The following is a 22,785-nucleotide window of genomic DNA, read 5'->3' as shown; positions in this document are numbered from 1 at the left end:
TTTATCAGGGTTACCACACACTCAGGGAACTTAAGGAATTCAGGGAAACTCAGGGAATTTTCAAGTTATAGAATATCTCAGGGAGACTCAGGGAATTTTGATTCTTTTTTTTAACTCAGGGCAGTTTTGGTTTTTTCTAAAAACTTCAGGGTAATTTTGAGATTTAAAAAAAGTCTCAGGGAAATTTTTTTATAGATCTAGAATGAGATTTAGTTAATCCAGTTTCAGTATTTTGTTCAAAAAAATTAAATTTATTTATGTGCTTATTTAGGAATTTTTTAGCCTCACGACTAGTTCTTCAATATTCTTAAAATTAACATTGTAACTTTTTAATAAATAAAAAAAAATTTAAGGATTTGAAAAAAAACTTAAGGAAACTCAGGGAAGTTTCAGGTCACTCAGGGAAGATTTTTTGACTTTAATAGTCGCAACTCTGGTTTATGTAACATTATCTTTTGATTAAAATTGTGTTTGGCTTCAATTATTTTGTTTTAAAGTTTAATATATTGAAATGGTTTCACTATTGTTTCTACTATGACAACTTTTCAAATGTAGACATTATAATTTAGATTATATTGAAAAATATTCCAACACATTCCAATCATTTTTTTAATTTTAGTTTATATGTTTTTTAACTGGTTGGCTATTAAACCAAAAATTAAAAAATTAAGCCTAAAATATAACTTCAAAGAACCTGGAAGTTTGTGCCTTAAATCTACCTTGAAATATGAACAATATTTTACTGTGAAATACTGAAGTTATTGTTAGATAACAGATAACAACTATATACAATAAAATACTTTTTTTAAGAATTTTGTTTATTGTAAAACACAGTAAAAATAGCTTTTAAGTATTTTTTCAGGAAGTTTATAATAGTAAATACATTTTAATTTCAACTTTACTTAGTACAGGGTTGCCACTTTACCTGGAAACCTGGAAAACCTTGAAAAACCTGGAATTTGACAATTTGGGCAAAAAAAAAACCTGAAATACCTGGAATTTGAGCTATTTTGAAAAAACCAGGAATTTTAACAATTTTCACATGCTTAGTAGTAAAATTTTGATTTGACTCAAAAAATCTATCATATAAATAAAAAGTTTTTTGTCATCAACAAAATTTTTTTAATTAAAAAACATATTTAAAGTAGCTTTACAGTATCTTTTCATTGTCTTTATTCTATTTAACACAGTTTCTTATCTTTAACTTAAGTCTTATCTATAAATTGACCCAAAAAAATTGTTTTTTAAAACCTGTAAGAAATTTTGAAAACCTGTAAAAATTTTTGAAAAAACAAGTGGCAACCCTGTTAGTAGATACAACCTCTTACTACAAATAAACTTGAAACAGCTTGGCTATAAAACCTGTATTCCTAGAAATTAATAAATTAGGCAAAAAAAATTGGAAAAACCTGGAATTTTAGAAAAAAAAAACTTGAGTATTTGTCAAAAATCACTATTATATTGCTGGTCCAAGTCAAAGAGAAAAAATTGCTTTTCACTTACTCACACTTATTTGAACAATAATTGTTATGTTTTCTTCAAGTGTTAACTATTTTAATAACTTAGAAGGTTAATAACTTATATTGTGACTTTGTATAGCTTAAAGACATAAGAAGATAAACCATTGTTTTAGTCTTATTATTTACTGTAAAAAATAAATGTCATATACTTTTTCTACTTATTTAGATTAAGAATAACTATTTAAATACATGCTATCGGGGCTTGAGAGTTTCATGGTTTTCTTATGAAAATTACAAATTAAAAAAACAAAGAAAACACTTTTACTAAAAATCTATCTTATCCTTCAATTTTTGAAAAATCTTTTAAAATCTTTTTCAGTCTAGTCTTTATATAATGTACAAAAATCGGTCAGAAGAAATTTAAAAAATTTTTATACTTGAAAAAAAAGTTGGTCATAAAGTTTTGGTTGCCAATTACTCAGGACACTCAAGATATTTTGTAAACTCAAGATATTTTGTATATTTTTGTATTTTATTAAATCAGGATACTTTTCAAATTTTATAAAATCTTAGGACAGACTTTTCAAGATCTTGAATGATGCATAGCTGATCTAGTTTAATTAAAAGAAAAATTTAGATAACAAATTTTGTTCAACATTTTGATTTTTATTAATTTTGAAATACTTTAATTATATTTTTTAAAGCCTTGCAGCTAGCTCTTCTATATTATTTTTTATTAAATTTTTTTTTAAAGGATTTTGAAAACTCAGAATGGCTTGGGACAGTTTTTTGTCTATGAGGATAGTTTTTATAACTAAAAGAGTGGCAACCCTATAATTTTTTTTGTTAAAAACTTTTGTTGAATTTTTTTTAAATATTGCAAGGAAACCTTCATAAAAATTTTGATCTGTTGCTCAGGAAGTAAAAAATAATATATATTTTAAGCTTCTTAAAATACTGAAAATAAAAAAAATTAGTTCACAGATTTATAAAAAAAATATATATGTAAATATATAAATGTTCAAAAATATAGGTTTAATCGTTTGCTAACAAAAGATCCTAGTGAAATAACTTCACTGGAATATAAATAAAAACAAATTGTATAGTAATCTTCCTTTATTGTACCATTATATGTTTCTGTGTGTTAACGAATCAACACACTTCAACTGGGTTCTGTAAAAAATAATTAATGTAATGAAAAAATAGGAAAGCTATACTTTCATTACAGTAATTATTTTTTTACAGAACTCAGTTGAAGTGTGTTGATTTGTTAACACACAAAAACATATGTTGGTACAATAAAGGAAGATTACTGTACAATTTGTTTTTATGTAAATATATATCTTTAAGTTTGTAAGTTATTATAACTTAAGATTATTAAAGTTTGAGGATGGGTCAAATATGCAAGTATGAGTGAAAAAAAAAATTAAAAACAAGAAAAATATATAACTAATTAACAGAAAATCAAAAAAAAAAAACAACTGAGGGTAAGGCTTAGGGGTAACAGTGATAGTAAAAATAAAAAAGGAAAAATTAAAGAAAAAATAAAATAAAATAAATAATAATAAAAAAAAAATTCAACCCACGCAAAAGTGTCTTTGTGCAAAATTGATCCTTTGAGCAAAAGTGTTTTTTTATGCAAATTTGACACCTACCTTAAAGTTTATGATATAAGTTTAATTTGAAAAAGTTGGAACTTTTTATACTCTGAATGAGAAGTGTTTCTATTATATATACATGCAAAAAGCACTAGTTAGTGATTGTTTTTTTATTTATTTTTATTTAATAGCTCTATTTTTAAAAACTATAATATTAACTGCATACATTAGACCTGAGTATCTTAAAATATAATAGTAACGGTTGCCAAAAAACCTAGAATTTGACAATTTATACTAGAAAATCCTTGAGTTTGAGAAATAAAAAAAACACTTTTTAAAGTTTAAAACAATTTTTACATGTAATGTTATGAAACTTTAATTTAAAATAAAAAATCTATCATATAGGTAGCTTTTTTTTTATATAGTTAAAATTCTTTTATTAAAAAATTAGTTTAAAAAAGGTTTTCAGTATATTTTCAATGTTGTTATACTATTTAAGACAATTTTTTACCTTAAAACTTAATTTTAAACTAAAAATAGACCCAAAGACTTTTACTTTTGAAAGCCTGGAAGAAATTTTTAAAACTTGGAAGAAATTTCCAAATTAAAATTTTAAAACAAATCAAAAAATGTTTTTTTTGGTTTATTTTTCTTATAAAACTTTAATTTTAAATTTTTAAATTCTTTTAGACATATTTTTTTAAATATTCCAAGGAACATTTCCTAAAAGTTTGAGGTATTTATCTCAAAAAACATAGGAGGAGATATATTTTAAGTGATTTCTAGTTATTTGCCGTTTTAGTTTGCGCCTCCTATAAGGAACCTATTGTTGGCTCCAATTTCGACCGTCTATATCTCAAAAATTATTGAATTTTAAAAATCTGTAAAAAAGCAACTTGTAGCTTAGTTAAAAGCCAAAAAAAAAAGACTAAATTGTAAAAAAAGTGGTTTATCCCCCCTATGCCCTTAATAGTCTATCTATACAGTATCATCTTTAATTTTGCAAAGGCATTGGTTATTAATACTATCTATAAAAAATACATTATGCATTTAATTTTGTAGTCTGTATTGTTGTCTTTAAAATTCCAAATGTAGTTTGCCAGTTCTGTTGTATGTCTTTTGTTAATGTTGTTGAGTGAAGATTTGTGATTCTATATCTTTGTTTGAAAGTATTTCCTGTATATCTCAAGTATCCATACTATATAGAGCAACAATAACATCCAATAAAACAGCCAAACAGTACTAGGATCTACAGAAAATAGTGTTGAACAAAGATATAGGAATCACAAATCTGAATTCAACAACGTTAACAAAAGACATACAACAGAACTGGCAAACTAAATTTGGAGTTTAAAAGACAACAATACAGACTACAAAAATAAATGGGAAATACTGAACAGGAAAAAATCAAAATTCAATACTAAATTTGGCTGCAAACTTTGCAACTTAAAAAATTAGAAATTCATAAATTGGACAACAACATAACACTAAAAAAAAAGAAAAAAACAAAATATATGAATTCATTACCAAAAATATTATTTTTAGAAAAAATAAAACTAACTAAATATTAAATCAAAGTAAAACTAAGCCACAAACTCAACCAGTTTAAAACATTTTTCTAACACTACCTTTCCAAACTTTTCAAAATGCAAAATTCTTAAACTAATAAGATCAGCATACTTTTTCAAACTTAACTTGCTGTACAAAAACCTTCATGATTACTATGTCATGCTACTTATAAAGTTTTAAAAATTATTATTTCTGTTAAACATTGTTAATAAACTTTAGCTTTACTGATGAGTATATGAGGTAATATACCTCATATACAAAACGGTCGTACAAACCCATTGTTTTTTGTATGATCAGATAAATATACACATGGTTGCCACTTTACCTGGAAATCTGGAAAAGCCTGAATTTGACAATTTAGGCAAAAAAACCTGGAATTTAAGAAATAATGAAAAAAATCTAGAATTTTAACAAAATTCACTAAAAAACCTGGAAAAACCTAGAATTTTAAACAAAATTTACATGCTAAGTAGTAAAGTTCCGATTTGTTATCATATAGGTAATTTTTTTTTCATCATCAATTTTTATTAATTAAAAAAACACTTTTAAAATAGCTTTACAGTATCATTTCAATATTGTTATACTATTTAACACATTTTTTACTTTGAACTTAATTTTAAACTACAAACAGACCCAAAAGCATGTACTTTAAAAACCTGGATGAAATGTTGAAAACCTGGAGAAAATTTCTCAAAAACCAGTGGCAACCCTGTATATTTATTTATTGTATATTTTAGGTTGACTATTGTCACAGTACTTCTATGCAACTTGTTGCTAAGCAAAATACTTGATATTAAAAAAAATTCAAAAATTACTTATAATTGTTTCAGCGCTTAATCATAGCAAAATAATGTTGAGGTTATTGATAGATGGGTTTTTACATACATTTCCATTAAGAAGTATTGATCAAAGTTAATTTAGTTAGTAAATTTTTGTAGTGTTTTAAGTTCAATTTTTTTTAAATAATTATGTTTACATATAATGACCAAAAACAGATCTTTAATAATAATTTTATTATACTGATATAATTACCAAATGTAGAATTAGGACACAACTAATAAAATGCTATCATAAATGATTGAAAATAACATATTGCAGGGTTACCACACACTCAGGCTACTTAAGGTAAGTATGAATAGTCTGTAATTTTTGAAAACTAAGGCTTACTCAAGCAAATTTGAACTTTTTTGAAATATGAAGGAAGACTTTGGCTTGTTCCATTTTTTTTTGCAAAACTTATGCTAGTTTAGGTATTTTTGACTAGTCTCAGCTATTTCATTAGCTCTTTTTGTTCTGGTGTTTTGTTTTGGTTTTTTAGGCATTTAAGCTTATTTATCAGTAATTTTGTAGCTTCTTGTAGTCAGGCTAGTTTTTGGTCACTCAAGCTGAATTTTTTCCTCAAAGAATGGCAACCCAGATATGGATCATTATTTCTCACTATTGAGGTCTAAAACAGTTGATCAGTTATAATTATCCTTTTAATTTTTTATACAAGTTGCCAACCTAAAAACAAATAGATGTTACAGCATTTAGGATTTTAGCTTCATTTTTTAAAATAATCACTAGTTTATTTAAGATTTTTAATGGCAACCTATTTGAGAATCTACTGATAAGACAAACATATGTCCTTGCAAACAAAAAAAAATCTTGTTAAATCTACAAATCTCAATTGTTTGATCTATCTAATATATTTCAGCTTATTTCAATCAATGATGTACAGTAGAACTGCTTAAAATACAAATAAAGTTTAGACAATATATTAGAAAAATATTTTAGCTGTAAATAATTCGTAAGAGACAACTAAAATATTAATTAAAAAAATAAAAGCAAAACTAACAAATACTTTGAAATTTAACAAATTAGCATTTTAATTTGATATAGAAACTTTATAAACAAATCAATTTTGTTTGCACAACTTAGCTTATTTAATCGTATTCCAATAGATTACGTTTCAATTGAACTCCTTATATTTAAGACACTGATGTATAACTTTGTTTTTAAGTTTTAAGACTTTGATGAATTTTGTTTTCAAGTATTTAAGAGAAATCCGAAGGTGTTATATCTAAAAAGGTTATGCAAACTTATAAGGCAAAAAAAATCTGTTAAATAAAAAAAATAATATTTCACTTTTTATTGTTAATTTCTATGTAATTTTTTACTGTTTGTCCTTATCTAACAACTAAATTATATAACATACATAAATGAAGAAAAAAAAGTTTAAATGAGACAGAAAATTATAAAAGTATCAAGCTAATTTTAATTTTTTGAGATTCTAGAAATGTATATATACTTTTTCCTATTGTTTAGCTAGAGACCTAAAATTTTTAAGAAACCTTACTTAATTAGTTTCAAAACTTGGTATTAAGGCCATTGGGCGGGGGGGGGGGGGGGGGGGGGGTAAGCCATGTTTTTACAAGTTGATCTTATTTTAAAGAGTTTTTTCTAAGCTTAAAGATGCTTTTTTCGTTTTTAAAAATTTTGAATTATTTTTTGAGATATGACCAGTCAAAAAAAAAAAAGAAAAGTTGGGCCGTACAATAGGTTCCCTATGGGAAGGGAAAACTAAAACAGAAAAAATAGACTATTTTTTCAAAATCTGTCTCCTACATTTTTCAAGCAATCTTCAAACTTTCACAGTATAATCTTTATACAATAACTGCAATAATTTATTTAGATTACTAAAAAAAACAAAAAATAAAAACAACCTTAAATGTGGTTGTATAAGAAGCAATATATAAAGTTTAATTGAATTCATATGTTAATTATAAGACTAAAATTATTTAAATAGTAACTTGTGGTTTATAAATGACAGTTTAGTGATATTGTACTTAATTTTTATTAAAAACTTAGTTAAACCCTCATTATTGCACATTTGTATAAAAATAAAATCATTTAACAAGATTTTATAAAATTGTTTGTTATTTTTGAAAACAAATAATTTTGTTATTTAATCACTATAAACAAACTGTTATTAAAAAAAATCAGCACACATCTTTATTGTACTATAAAGTCTAATTTTTATAACAAAACAAATGTTTTTATAAGCATTAAACTTTAAATAGGTTTTTGTAATGGAATTAATAAATTCAAGTTTCAAAATTGGAGATGAAAGTGTTTTAGCTTACATTGAAGAAGTAGTAGAAAATTCTGCTGATATAGAATCTGCAGAAGAACTTCAAGATACTCTTTTACCTTTTTTAGATGGATTTGAAAATAAAGGTGTTAATGTAGAATCTTTTTTTGAAAACTTATTTCAAAGTCTATCTATAAATAAAGAAAATGAAGATGAATTTCAAAAACTAGATGCTCCTGTACATTTAGCTAGCATTAAAGAAATAAAGGCTGATACAAATGACATATGGATGACCAAGGTTGAAAAAAAATCTAATGTAGATAAAAATAAATTAATAAAAGCAGAGCAAAAAATTAAACAAAAACAAGAAAAGAAAGCACTTGATGGTACTACCAAGGTAGCTCCAAAGACAGAAACTAGTGGAGCTTCAGTTAGTCAAACTATCAATAAAAGAGATCAGAAATCTGAACAGCGTGGTACTAACAAAACAGTTGATATCCACATTCAAAGTTTTGATATAGCTTTTGGAAGCAAAGTTTTGCTTGAAAATGCTGAATTGAACTTAAGTTTTGGTAGAAGATATGGTCTTGTTGGAAGAAATGGCATGGGTAAAACTACACTTTTAAAAATGTTATCCAAGGGTGAACTAAAAATTCCATCTCATATAAGAATAGTTCATGTTGAGCAAGAGGTTGTTGGAGATGATACATTGGCATTGCAAAGTGTTTTAGAAAGTGACATTGTAAGAGAGGAACTCTTGCGAAAAGAAAAAATGCTACAAAAGAAAATAGAAAGTAATGAAAGTGGAGATATGTCATTGACTGCACAATTAACAGCGGTTTATGAAAAACTATCAGAGATTGAAGCAGACAAGGCACCAGCAAGAGCTGCCATTGTTCTAAATGGTTTAGGTTTTACATCAGAAATGCAAAGTATGAGTACTAAAGAATTTTCTGGAGGCTGGAGAATGAGATTATCACTTGCAAGAGCCCTTTTTGCAAAACCTGATTTGTTGTTGCTTGATGAACCTACTAACATGTTGGATATGCGTGCAATACTGTGGCTTGAAGAATATTTGAATAAATGGAGTACTACAATTTTGACTGTTTCTCATGACCGTAGTTTTCTTGAGGCTGTATGTACAGACATAATTCATCTTAATTGCCAACAGTTAGACTGCTATAAAGGTTCTTTTGAAAAGTTTATGCAAACCAAAGATGAAAAACAAAAAAATAGACAAAGAGAGTTTGAAGCACAAAAAGAATATAGAGACAGTATTCAAGTTTTTATTGACAGATTTCGTTATAATGCTAACAGAGCAGCTCAAGTTCAAAGTAAAATAAAATTACTAGAAAAACTCCCAAAACTTAAACCGATTGAAAAAGAAAAACCTGTAGTAATGAATTTTCCTGGTCAAGAGATGAATTTACAAGGAAATGTTTTGCAAGTTGATGAGGCAACATTTTCTTATGATGGAAAAAGAAATATTTTTGAAAATGTCAATTTGTCTGCTGGCATTGACTCCAGAATATGCATTGTAGGAGAAAATGGTTCTGGAAAAACTACTTTGTTAAAAATACTTAATGGAATAAACGAACCAACAAAAGGTTTGCGCAAGTGCCATCGAAATTTGAAGATAGGCTATTTCAGTCAGCACCATGTAGATCAATTGGACATGAATATGACTTGTTTAGAACTTATGGCTTCAAAGTTTCCTGGAAAAAATTCTCAAGACTACTATCACCAACTAGGAGCATACGGAGTTACTGGAGACTTGGCTCTCAGAAAAATTTCAACTTTGTCAGGAGGTCAAAAAAGTAGACTTGCCTTTGCAGTTATGTCTGTACCACGCCCTAATTTCATGATTCTTGATGAACCCACGAATCATTTAGATATGGAAACAATAGATGCACTTTCAGTCAGCATTAACAAATATAAAGGAGGCGTTATTTTAGTTAGTCACGACGAGAGATTGATTGGTCAGGTTTGCAAAGAGATGTGGCTTTGCAGAGAAAAACAAGTCAAGAGCATTGAAGGAGGTTTGACTGTTTACAAGAAATTGCTTAAAGAAGAGTTTGAAAGACTTGGAATTGCTTAAAATATTTAATGGTTAATACAAAATAGCTCAGAACAAACCGGTATTTAATAAATAAACAACTAAGACTACTCTATATGTAACTAAGTTAGATTTCTTAATTCTTAGTACTCAAGTTAATAGTTACTAATTTGAACATTCTCAGTATTTTTTTAAAATATTTAATTAATTTAAAACAAGCATTTTCTTTTGTGCATTGTGGTTCTTTTAAAAATAGTTTGTGTTTTCTAGTATAGTTCTTAAAAATTGTAAACATTTATCTTTTAGAGATGAATTTACATACCTAAATTGTAATAATGAAACATTTTTACACCACTAATAACTTGTTTTAAATTTGATATTTCTTTTACAGGTGTTGAGTTTTGAAAATATTGTTCTATGTTATTTTAGGTAATTAAACATTATTTTTAACATACAAATAATTTTTTAGTCAAAATTGAATACTAAACTAAACCCTTTTACAGGGTTGCCAAAAAATCTGGAATAACCTGGAATTTAACGATTTAGGCTGAAAAACCTGAAATTTGAGAAATTTTGAAAAAAAAAAACTGGATATACTAAAATTTGTCGTTATCAACATTTTTAGTTATTAAAAAATACATTTAAACTAGCTTTACAGTTTCTTTTCAATGTTTTTATACTATTTAACCACATACTGTTACCTTAAACTTAAATTTAAAGTAAAAATGTGTACTTTTAAAAACATGGAGGAAATTTTGAAAACCTTGAGAAAATTTGCCAAAACATTTGGCAACCCTGCTTTTACATAAAATTTTATTTATATTTTTATTAGTATTTATTTAGCTTTTTAGGCTTTTAATTTTGTAGAAATTTAGGGAAAACATATTGTGAGTTCTTAACAAGTTTGTAAATAGACTTTAAAGAACGTGCAATTAATTTATGTTATAAGATATGTTGAAATTTAGTAAATATTTAACTTTATATTATTATAATGCAAAAACTAATAATCAGAATTCATTGTACTTTTTTACCTTGATCTGATTATCAAACTATGACTTAAAAAATTTTTATAAATAGTTCAAACAAAACTTGTGTATTATCAACGTATATCTACAAAGCTAAGTAATATTTGATAGAAAACTTTTTAAAATAAAACTAAAACTTATTTATTTATTTGAAATAATTGTTGAAAATAAAAGAAAACGTAGGAAACATTTCAAGAGTATGGAAAAAATAGAAGATTTCCCAAATGTTTTTCTTGAAAATTTTTCAAAGAGCTTAATTTCACAAAGTTGTTAGTTATTTTTTATTACTATATTTAAATAGAGTTTTGCAAATTAAATATTTTTTATTCACGACCGGTTTCCGTGGCAAAAAATTGTGACCTTTTCAAGCAAATTAAAAATATTAAACTGCACATAACAATGTTAGTTATCTATATTGTTATTCTATATTACTATATTAAAAAAAAATTAAAAACGATGAATACATTATTTTATCTTTAATATCTATATTATTTTGAATATTAACAAAATTGTATTCAAAATGAAATAAGTACATTATACAAATATTATATGAAAGTGTTTAAGACATAAACTTTTTTTTTTAATGGGAACTACTTTAGAAGTCTTAAAAAGTGTAGAATCTGAGTTTACAATACATTTTTTATAAAAAAAGTTATTGTTTTTGAAAAATACTAAATTTAGTGTCTATTAACTTTAAGCTTTTTTATACATATGTTGACGTATAATACTTTTTAGTTTTACAAATTGATGAGGTTGTGCTGCAGAGTAAATTTCACCAATGTATATCAAAAGTTAAAAGTGTTTCAACTGATGCATACAATAAGCTGAATTGTGACAAAGTTAAGCATTTTGAAAATTTACTACAGTTAGTTTATTAATTTAATTATTTTAACTTCAATAATAGTTCTTAATTTATAAATATACTTAGTGTAAATATGTTATTAATTTCTTAACTATTTGTTTACAACAGTTTTTATGCTGAGAGCTTAGTTTCATTTTTAATTTTTTCATCTTTACCCACAAACGGTCGCTTCAGTACTTTGTACTGAAGCCCGCTTGGTAACATTTCAAGAGCGGTTTGTCGCGACTATGCCTGCCTGATGAGTCCTAATAAGGACGAAACCGGTCTTAGGTTGTCTCGGATGCTGTTGTTGTTGGTCGTGTGGTGTATTTCATTATTTATTAATTTTAAATTAGGAAATTGTTTTTCAAAATTAAGTTTTAAAAAACAATTTTTGTATTTTATGTTAATTTGCAAGTTTTTTAAGTATAATAAAAAGACTTTTACTTGATAGTTGTAACGTTTTCAAAAGTCTTAATGTATTGACAAATAAACTAAAGTTGAAAGATAAATATATTTTCACTTAACAGTAAATTTTGATATTTAGATTACACAAAAGAAATCGTCAACAAAAAATAGCTAGTTTGGTATACCGTATCACTAAAGGAGCAGAAGTTGAACAAGAAGTTTGTTTTGATTAAGCCAATATTTATTATGTTTATTAGAAAAGTGTTTTATACCTAACTCATTATTCAGAATGCAAAGAAATTTTTCCTGAATAATTGTAAAACTTCACAAGATTGTTCAATTTTATTACAACTTTTGATCAATCAGTCTCTACATGTACTTCCTGAGTTAATGTATTTTTTTCTAGAGTAAGTTTGTTTTCAACCTGAATTTTTAATAAGTACTAACATAGTTTATGAACTATTTTTATTTACTAAATAGCTGTCACAAATTAAAAAATGTATAAACTGAACTAATTGTTATTTTGTTTTTTTTAGCATATGATACATGATTAGTAAAATAAATTTAAGTATAATTAAAACTTATTGTTATTTATTGCTAGTTTAAATTAAGTAAAATTTATACTATTTTGATCTGGTATTCATTTTAAAGTGTCACATAAAAACATAATTAGTGTACACCAGTGACTCTCAAATTTTGAACCATGGTATACAGTCAAATTCACCTATGTAAATAAACGTGTGCCTGTGCAGTAGGTTTTGGGAAACACTGGTGAAACATGACAATTCAGATTCTGACAATTCAAGTTCTTCAGAATTGTTTAAGGGACCACATCTTAAAAAATTATATATCATGTAAAAAATAAACAGTATTCATGTAGGTCTATACAATAAGATACTGATGGAAAAAAATAATAAAAAAGTATTACAAAGGTTTTTTTTGCCATATCTAAAAAATATAGTTAGAGTTTTAAGAAAATAAAAAATGCTGATGTAGGTCTAATTAATAAGATTATAATAATAAAGTACATTTTTATTAGAAAGAATAACTAACTTAACTCAATAATATTAAATATTTAATTGTCAGAATTTTAATAGTTAATCACCTGTTGAAACGTTTTCATTTTCATCCAATTAATAACTATTTTAAAATTTAGTGTCAAAAAATTAATCAACAAAGTAATAAGTTCTATAATTTGCTGCAAAATGGAAGAAAACTTATAAAATTAGATAAAATGATAACTATTAATTTACCTTCTTTTAAGAATAACTCTTTATTTATTTAAGTTTATTTAGTATTAAGTAATGATTGATCTGTAAATATAGTAATAATAGATAATAAAACACGATAAAATGATTTACATAACCTTACAAATTAAGTTTTTATAAAATAAAAATGTTAAATCAATATGTGTTTAAACTTAGTTACAGAGACTCAACTAAATAAAATAGACTTAGTTTCTGAACAAAAAAAATTATAACAAACAAATAAACAGGGTTTTTGAAAAGAAAGCGAATCTTTTAGAAACTGAGAATGTGAAAGAATATAACTCACAACAACTACTAGACATACTGATATCTTTATGGTCGAAACTACAAATGATAAATGTATTGTTTACCTTATTTGTAATTAATCGTTTTTACAAACGTAAGAAAAATTAGGATAATTAGTTGGGAACGGGTCAAAATTGCACAAAGACAAAGTTGCACAAAAGGTCAATTTTACACGAAGACAAATTTGCATCAGGGGACAAAATTGCACCACAACAGTTTTGCACCAAGGGTAATTTTTGCACTACAGTAAAAAAAAAGATAAAAAAAACTAAAAGATAAATTAATTAAAAAGCAAAAAGAAAAAAAAAATACTGATCGAGGGTAAGGGTTTGGGGTATCAGTGATAGTAAAAAAAAAATAACTATTAAAAATTATTATATAAAAGAAAAAGAGAAATGAATAGATAAAAAAAACTAAAGCTACCGACTGAAGGTAAGGGTTAGGGGTTGGTAACAATGATAGTAAAAAAAAAAATATTAAAAAATAAGTTACCAACCGAGGGTAAGGAATTAAAAAAAAAATCATTAAAAAGTTATAAAATAAAAATTCAACCCGTGCAAAAGTGTCTTTGTGCAATTTTGTTTTCGTGCAAATTTGACACCTACCCAAATAGTTTGCTTTAAATTATAAAGTATTATAAAGTTTTTTACTAAACAAACACTTCCCTATAAATCCCTGGTATAACTTCTTGTTGTTAATCAGAAATATTATAAAACATTTTTTTTTCTTTAAATTTCTAAACTTTTTTCTAAAGCTCTTTTTTTATATGAATTAATTTTACCTTGACTAATTATGAAGTTTGAAAAGCGTGTTAGTAATAAATTGTATTGTGACTTTTCAAATCTTAAAGTCTTAGTCTATTACAAATTTAAGTTAGAACTTGTAAAATTTTGCTTTTGATTGTAAACTAAAAACCTTAAACCACATTATATACATGTTTATTTAAAAGTTTATTTGTTTTCTACGGAAGTATATTTTTTCGTTAGAATAAAAGATCAAATTGTTATATAGATGCAAGAAGAAAAATTCAAAAGTTCTGCCGAAGTTTATCAAGCATTGTTCTCTATATACATGGAAGTTAGCTTAAAACACAGTAAAAACGATGACAATCTTTTAGATAAAGTCAACTTGATATTTGGTAAGTTATAGATTTAAATTTCGTACTAGAAAAAAAACTGACTATTTGAAATGTGTCCACGAGTTTCAGTTTTTTTATTTGACATAAACAATTCTAACAGACTCTGATAAGCATAATTTACTCGACGTTATTTCTGCTCTAGAAATAGATGAAATTCTAATAAGTAATTCGGATACTAAGAAAATGTTTGTAAAAATGTACACCCATGTGATAAAAGAGAATTGGGTCAACGCTAGTTTCGACGATTATTTGAAACTAGTTACTATTTTTAAAAAGGTTAATTGTTCATTTGTTTACTATTATTAAGCAGTTATTAAACTAATATTTTTTTAAATTTAGTTTATTAAATATTTGTTATATAACTTATTCTCGCTAGGCACAAGAATTTCTGAACCAAAAATATGTTGATTCGATTAGAATGTCTATTGAAAAAGTTGAATTGGATTTTGCAAAAGTTAAGTTATGCTATAAAAGTAGTTGTGGTACAAAACTGCTAATGAAGTATGAAAATATTAAAGAAAAATTTTCAACTTATATGCTTGATAATGTGAATAGAGAAGAAATTGATGACTTATTAGTAAGTTACAAAGTGTTTACTAGTATTTTGTAATGCTTGCAATAAGTATTGCATACAAATTATTTATGAAATTAAGATAGTTAAGGATTCAAATATACTTAGCAACGACATCAAAACAAAACTTTACAATCATATTGAAGATAATAATTGGCATTAGTTTTAACTGTTGATAACTGAATATAAACTTTTAGTATTGTATAACTCTATTTAAACAGTACTGTACATGTTTTTAGTTATTTATTTTCTAGTTTTACTACAATAAAGAAGATGACTCAAGTCAGCAACAAGGTTTAACCGAATCCGGAAATAATATAGCTGGTTTGTTTTAAATAACATTTTTTATCAAAAAGAAAGAGATTCTAATAGTGATATAATAGTTATTTCACTGTAAAGCACTTGTAAGATTACAGTTGGAAATTTTTATTAGATTTCCGTTAGTACAAAACAATATATCGTATATGTTATAATCAATATAACTCTGAAACTGTGTCAATTTTAAGCCAAAGTTTTTATTTGCGCTTGAACTCCTCTACTCTGTTTATGAAACTAGTTTTTAAACAGATGAACAAATGGAGGCCAATTTTTTTATTGATGTTCCTACAAGAGAAGAAAATCCAGAGTTGGATGAAGAATGTTCTGTAAAGTCAGATGAGGATTCCGACGGTGGTTTATCTGAAGATCTCGAAATGATGACTTCAGATGATGACGAGTCTGTGGCTTTGAACAAATCCGTCGACGAGTTGAAAGATCTAGATGAAGCATTCATTGACAAAGTGGATTCTTCGGACAATGAAGGTTTCTTTTTTTTAACTTGAAGATCCATTGCGGTGGAAATTAAAATACTTATATTCTCACGATTTGTTTTACTCTAACCTTTTTGTAATTAGCACAAAGCTATTTTATAGAAAACCATGACAGCAATACAAATATTTTATCTTTTTAGGTTTTATCATATTTAAAGTAGAAATAACATTTTTCAGAAAACTTTAGTAATAACGATAATGAAATTGAACAAACTGAGGTTTCAAAAAACAAAAATGAAAGTTCAGTCGAAGAACCGGCTGAATTGAAGCATGATGACGTCAGCCTAAAAGAGGAAAACTTGAACATTCCAGACATTGAAGAAAACTTGCAAAAAAGTGAAGTGAAAACAAACAGCAGTACAAGCCATAACGATGATGATTCTTCATTTATTAAAACTCGCCTTAGTGGTCTGATTAAGGAAACTGACCCTGAAGAAGATTTTGACGACTTTGTAAAGAGCTCACCAGGTCAGAGAGTTTTTTTAAATGCGTTTCTTTAACCGGTTTTTTTCAGAGCTTACATAGACTGCTTTAAAAACTAATTTTTCAACAATTTTTTTTTCTGTAACAAAATAATTCTGTAGTTTTCAAAACTATAAATAGTTTAATTAATTGAAAAGCATCAAATTTTGTTAGTTCTTCATTTTCCTAATGAGTATTTATTAAGTAGTTAATTAAACTATTTAGTATTATTAAATTAGTTGTGCATTTTTATACTGTAGATTAACTTAAGTATGAAGGACAAATTTTATTTTAAAGGTAACTTCACAACAACATTTAATCTTAATAATTTTACTATAAATAGTTATATACACAAACAGGATCTCTTCAAAAGCTATAAGTTGAAAATGTTCAAGTGTACTTTACAGTTTTTTAAAAGTTATACAATATAACAACACAACATGCAACTTTACAACAATTAAAAAAAGTTTATGTAATTGAAATTTTGGAAAAACAACGTTTAATTTAAAACCAAATTAAAATCTTAGTAACTTTAATAACAAAGAAACTTTTATTTTAAATGAAAGTTTATAAATGCATATTTTAAGTTTTAAACAAAGCCAATCCTTCAAAAATTTGTAAGACTATTTTGTAAATATTTTTTTTTATAAAAATGAAAATTATTAGATATCTTGTCTAAACTTTTTTAACTTTAATAAACTATTTCTAGTTATTTTCTTAAAAAACAGTCTCTTATTCAACAACTTTTATTCTACATGTTTAAGTTTATTTAAGCAATATGACCTCAAATTGATAAAAATGTTTCATATACAAAATAGTCTAAAATTGCAATAACTTTTAAAAAATCATACAAGGCAAATATTTTTTGTTTTTTTTTTTAAACAATTAAGTTAGTCTGTTAAGATGCTTTTAAAATTTAGATGTTAGCTTCATAAATAAAAAGTTTAGGGGGAGAAATACAAAATTTAGTAGTTTTGAGTCTTTTTAGTTTGCACCTTTTTACTTAATGAACCTATTGAACTATATTGTTGTTAAGTATAATAAAACAATTAAGCCCCGATTAAGCTAAGAAAAATTTTACAAAATTGTTTATTACTAATATAGCCCACCTTACCACCCATATATGGTACAAGTAATTGTGTTTTAAAAAACATAAATTTTATTTCGCAAAAAACTAATGTTTATAGAATCAAAGTGATAAAGATTACAAATAAAAAAACTACCTATAAGCAAAAACCATAAATTTCAAGTATACAATAACTTTATATTTAAAAATAACTTTTGTTCTTACTTTAAACAAGTTGTAACTTACATATTCTGCGGGATAACAAAATATTTGTAGGCTGTATAATTAAAAAATTAATTGTCTGAAAAAATAAAAATAAAGTAAAATTGTAATATAACAATCGTTTAAAGTAGTACCTTGTACTGAAGTACAAAAAAGCACATTTCAAAATACTGGTTATAAAAGTTTTTTTTTGTTTTTTGCATAAGTTATTGAAAGCTATGAAATACGTTTAGGGCTAGATATTTTCGTATGGAGGGTATTAGGTTGCCCACCCTTAGTGTTGTAAGTTTTTTATATCGTTATACGTTTGTTGTTCTTAATATAATGATTTATCGGCTGCAGAAAAGAAGAAAGTTGATCCAGAATTGCCTTGTACTCCGACAAAACAGAATGATAATTCTAACCACCTGCTCAGAACTCCAAGATCTGCTAGAAAGCCAAAAGCCACACCAGTAAGATCAGCTCGAAAGCTTGCACAAAGCACTCAAACCCTCAGACGTTAGTATTTTTTGTTATATTCATTTTCGATTAAGTGCATTTAACTTTTGTTGTATCCATTTTCTTAATGCATCATAATTATTTTTAAAATTATATTAAGTTTGTTGTGTTTGTTTCTACCTTCTAAACCAGAGCAAATATTTTATTGAAATACAAAGTTCTATGTTGTAATAATTTCTTTTATTCAAGCTTACTATCAACATTTTTTGCAATTAAGTTAAAAGTAATTTTATTTTTTCCTTTTTATTTGAACGTACAAATCAATTTTAAAGTTAGCATTTTATATAGCAATGAATTTAATTATTTATAAATTATTGAATTCTATTAATTGTTAAATGTGTTTATTATTGTACTAACAAAAACTGGATAACATAAAAGTGTTTTTCTGACATTTAAGTATATAGTTTTAATTTGTGTGAATGAATATGCATTTACTTTGATGCTTTACTAAGGTTGTTTTTATTTTTAGGAATCTACATTTATACTGTAGATAATACAAACAAAATATTTAAAAGCAATTAGAAAACTATGATCTGTAATAATTAGAGTACATGAAATGTAATTAAATTTTTTTTTTGATTCATACAATCCTAAAAAGGTTATTATTGCCATGCATGTCCTTGTAAATAAAATAAGTTTTTTTTTAATTATAAAGTTTTAGTCTTTTTTAGACATTATACATTAACTAAACACTTATGTAAACAACAACTATTTTTAGCTTGTAATGGATTAAAATTTAAACTTGAACTGGTAGTTTGATTTGGTTGCTAAATTGTACTCCTTTTTGATATGTTTTTAGTTGTAAAAAGTGCATTAATTCAAGCATTAAGATTGAGTTGAATTTATTTAGTTTTGAAATATATGACTTTCAATTTTAAATATAGTTATAATTCAAAAGTAAAACAAAACCCTAAAATGATCTGGCTCATAATGGACCTTTGTTTTAAAAACTACCAAGCTTAATAGTTTTAACTGTATCACTTGAAAATATTTGGTGTTAGCCCAATATTTTATTTTTTTATATACAATTTAAATATTTCCGAAAATATTGAAGTAACAATAAGTTACAGATAAAAGATAATGATTATTAAAGCATCAATGTGCACATTTTATTGTGAAATTTTGTAGTCGTCTGTTGAAGCTTGTTTATTGAAAATATAAATTTGGTTATGTTTATGAAACTACCTTTTTTTATTTCTGCTTTTAAAAACAGGGTTGCCAAAAAAACTCAGAATCCTGAAATTTAAAAATTTGGGCTAAAATCTTTGGAAGTCTTGAATTTGAGAAATTTTGTATAAAATATGAAATTTTCTACGAAGTTCACTGAAATACCTGGAATTTTAAGCTAATTTTTTATGTAAAGTCACAAAGTTTCGATTAGATACAAAAAAATTGTCATAAAATCAAAAATGTTTGTATTATTATTATTTTTTTATTAGAAGCATATTTAAAGTAGCTTTACATATTTTTAGTTTTGTTATACTATTTAAATCAGTTTTTTAAACTTATGTTTAATTTTATGACTAAGGACAGACAAAAAAACTAGTTTTTTTAAAAACATAGACCCTGTCAAAATCAAATTAGGTATTCGACATTCATAAATAGTCGGTTTCAAAAAAAACTACCACTTGATTTAGTAGGATAGTAGTAAAATTCAATTCGTCATTTAAAGTCAAATTTCAAAAAGATTCAGTTTAAGGCTAGACAGTATAAACACCCTGCTCCGTAGCTAGTAGTGAATTGTCACGAGTTTTTTAAAGTTGTGCCGTTTTAAGTTAAGCTTTCTTAAAATTAACGGTTCAAATTTTTTTATTTAGTTTTTTACAGAGATTATAGGAATTTATGTTAAAATTTTATACAATAAGTTAAATTCCTTATTTTTAATATTCAGTAGTATTTATTACAATAAAATTATAAGAAAAAACCGTAAAAATTTAATTACAATTTGCTGTGCTGTGTATTATAAATTTAATTAAATTAAATAATGTATTTTTTGCAGGTTCTACGCGAATCAGGAAGCCAACAACAAAATTCTAAAGATTTTTACAAAAAAAAACTACATTATTTCCTCTATTATTAGTTAATTTTCTTTTAGAGACTGTTTAGTACAATTGAGATAAGAAATATGTAGTTAACATTTGAAAGAAAAAAATAAGTTAATTTGTCGTGTTGTTTTAAATATGTCTATATATTCTCCAAGTAAGTTTATTTTTTAGTGTTTTATAAATTTTAGCTTATGCGTTTAGATTAAAGCAATAATATAGGAAAATTTTAAATAAACTTTATGACAAATTTTCTCGTTTCTTGTATGTTTTATAAAGATTTCCTAGTAGTTTCAATTAAATTTATTGAAAAATTTGAAAGTACTAATAATTGAACCTTGAAATCTACGAAATTATACAAATACTACACTTGAAAATGTTTATTAAACCCTTTAAGATGTTCAAAATATTAGATAGCTTTTATGTTTGTTAAGAATATTCAAACGAAATAAACTCTTTTTTTCCAAGTATAAATATAATTACGGTTAGGAATTTACGATTTTACTTGCTACATTGAAACTGAAACGTTTCTCTGTCTTAAACTAGTAACACTGTTCTACAGCGTTGTCAAAAATTTATGTATTTTTAAAAGTAGAAGATGAATTTATATAACATCCAAATATAAATCATAAGCAAAAAAAGTAATTACTATACTTGATTACAATATACATTAATCATAAACAGTAATGGTTTACAAACGGTAGTTGATTAAGCTGATACAGATTATAAAGTAGTTATGTAAAAACCTAAGTTAGGAATGTTTCAAGCCAAGAATATGTAAAAAAGTATATGATTATCAACTCTCGTTCATGAAGCTTTCTATTACTAAAAGTTGGAACAATAACTTTCAAATTAGAAAAAACAATATGCTTAAAATTGTGCATGCAGACTGTGTAAACTGTTGTAAACAATTATCAATTGTACTTTTTATATAAAATCCAGTTAAAATGGTGGAAATCTTTAAATATTTTACAATTATTCTGTATGGAAAGTAACAAGGCTAGTTTATTATATTAATTTAAGCCTGCAGTAAAACAAAACTTCTTGCTTATTTTGTATGTAAAAATCATAGCTGTGATTAAAATACAGACTTTCATTCATAATTAAACTGTAGCACATATGAAAATAATGTAGTTAGATGAGAGGATAAAAGTAAGAGTAAAGATAAAAAATAAACTTTAAATTAGGGTAGTTTAATAACTACATAAGTTTATTTTATATACAATTCTTTGTTTAAAAATGGAAAAACGCAAGGATATTTATATGGAGAAAATCCTTCGATTGTGTATACAGCTGTTCTAAATGGGTGGCTGTCAAATTTGCACGAGCAGAAAGTTTTACACGGAGACATTTTTTCACGAGTTGTATTCTTTTTTTTTTTACAAATTTAGTTTTTTCCATTTTTTTTTACTATCGCTGTTACCCCTTACCCTCGGTCAGTAACTTTTTTTTTATCAATTTATCTTTTAGCTATTTTTTCCGTTTTTTTTACTCTCGTGCAAAATTGACCCTTGGTGCAAAAATAACTTCGTGGAATTTTGACCCGTTCCCTTTCGAAATATCTTGCCTGTTGTCAAACAGATGTTTTGTTTATCTTAAGCTGCTATTGCCATGCGCAGCAGGTTGCATAAATATCTGTCACCGATGTTACACATGGTTGTTCAGGTTTATTAATCATATTTTAAATTTAAGCAAACAAAAAAAAAAAGATTTAAATACATATAAACCATACACTTTTGCAACCAGAAGCAAAACATTTACTTGTTTAAACTTTTAATAAATTAAGGCAAAATGTATTATGTTCACATCATTAAAAATTAGAGCTAATTTTAAGCAACCTGCTGATATAGGACAATAAAAATTTGTTCTTACAGATATTTAGCAGAATAAAAGCAGGTGGTTTGAAAATTACCTTTATCATAAAATACACACATATTATTATAACATAATTAGCAGCAGAACTATCAAATGTGTAAAATATCTTTTCAGCTTTAAGATTTCAACTAGACATCTTTAAGTCTATAATTTCCATAACAAAATATGTATTTGAGTCGTTAATACTTGGACCTAAACAATGACCGGTATATCTCAAGTTTCCATACAACAAAAGTTCAGTTGTCCGAAACAGTTTGAAAAAGTTGATAACGAACTTTTACAGATCAGCTAATTTATGAATAGTATGTAAACCTAATAAACTGTTGCAGCTTAATAATAAAAATAAACTACCCATTCTGAACGCAAACAGTGTAGTATACAAATTTGTAAGTTATATTTTAAGCAAACATACGTGCATAGAACCAGCAACAATCTTATCAACATAATTATTCAACATCTACCATAGAGTTTGTTAAACAAGATTAGGGTATCAAAAAGGAAAAGAAAGTTGATAAAATA

General features: G+C 25.5%; 2 protein-coding genes across 2 annotated transcripts; both read left to right on the top strand.

Annotated features, from left to right (window-relative positions):
* Positions 1–7,694: 7,694 nt before the first annotated feature.
* LOC145835147 (ATP-binding cassette sub-family F member 3-like) lies at positions 7,695–10,877 on the top strand. The gene has a single exon (XM_082942697.1). The coding sequence runs from the start codon at positions 7,699–7,701 to the stop codon at positions 9,796–9,798; it is 2,100 nt and encodes a 699-aa protein (XP_082798823.1). The 5' UTR covers positions 7,695–7,698; the 3' UTR covers positions 9,799–10,877.
* A 22-nt stretch (positions 10,878–10,899) lies between these two features.
* LOC145835149 (uncharacterized) lies at positions 10,900–20,596 on the top strand. Its single transcript, XM_082942698.1, has 13 exons — positions 10,900–11,050; positions 11,517–11,646; positions 12,170–12,248; positions 12,319–12,437; positions 13,526–13,637; positions 14,595–14,721; positions 14,822–14,997; positions 15,098–15,298; positions 15,547–15,616; positions 15,860–16,093; positions 16,279–16,569; positions 18,194–18,349; positions 20,349–20,596. The coding sequence occupies exons 1-13, from the start codon at positions 10,981–10,983 to the stop codon at positions 20,384–20,386; spliced, it is 1,803 nt and encodes a 600-aa protein (XP_082798824.1). The 5' UTR covers positions 10,900–10,980; the 3' UTR covers positions 20,387–20,596.
* Positions 20,597–22,785: the final 2,189 nt, after the last annotated feature.

The sequence above is a fragment of the Thalia democratica genome, chromosome 4, assembly GCF_965202585.1.
Source record: "Thalia democratica chromosome 4, ktThaDemo2.hap1.1, whole genome shotgun sequence".
NCBI classification, from domain to species: Eukaryota; Metazoa; Chordata; class Thaliacea; order Salpida; family Salpidae; genus Thalia; species Thalia democratica.
This window is presented reverse-complemented; position numbering and strand designations above follow the sequence as displayed.

Excerpts from the sequence above, each read along its gene's own strand:
- LOC145835147 (XM_082942697.1), top strand. The coding sequence starts at position 7,699 with ATGGAATTAATAAATTCAAGTTTCAAAATTGGAGATGAAAGTGTTTTA.
- LOC145835149 (XM_082942698.1), top strand. The coding sequence starts at position 10,981 with ATGGAAAAAATAGAAGATTTCCCAAATGTTTTTCTTGAAAATTTTTCA. Across the intron at positions 15,617-15,859 it reads ATCCGGAAATAATATAGCTG|ATGAACAAATGGAGGCCAAT; the intron begins GTTTGTTTTAAA and ends GTTTTTAAACAG. Across the intron at positions 18,350-20,348 it reads AAGCACTCAAACCCTCAGAC|GTTCTACGCGAATCAGGAAG; the intron begins GTTAGTATTTTT and ends TATTTTTTGCAG.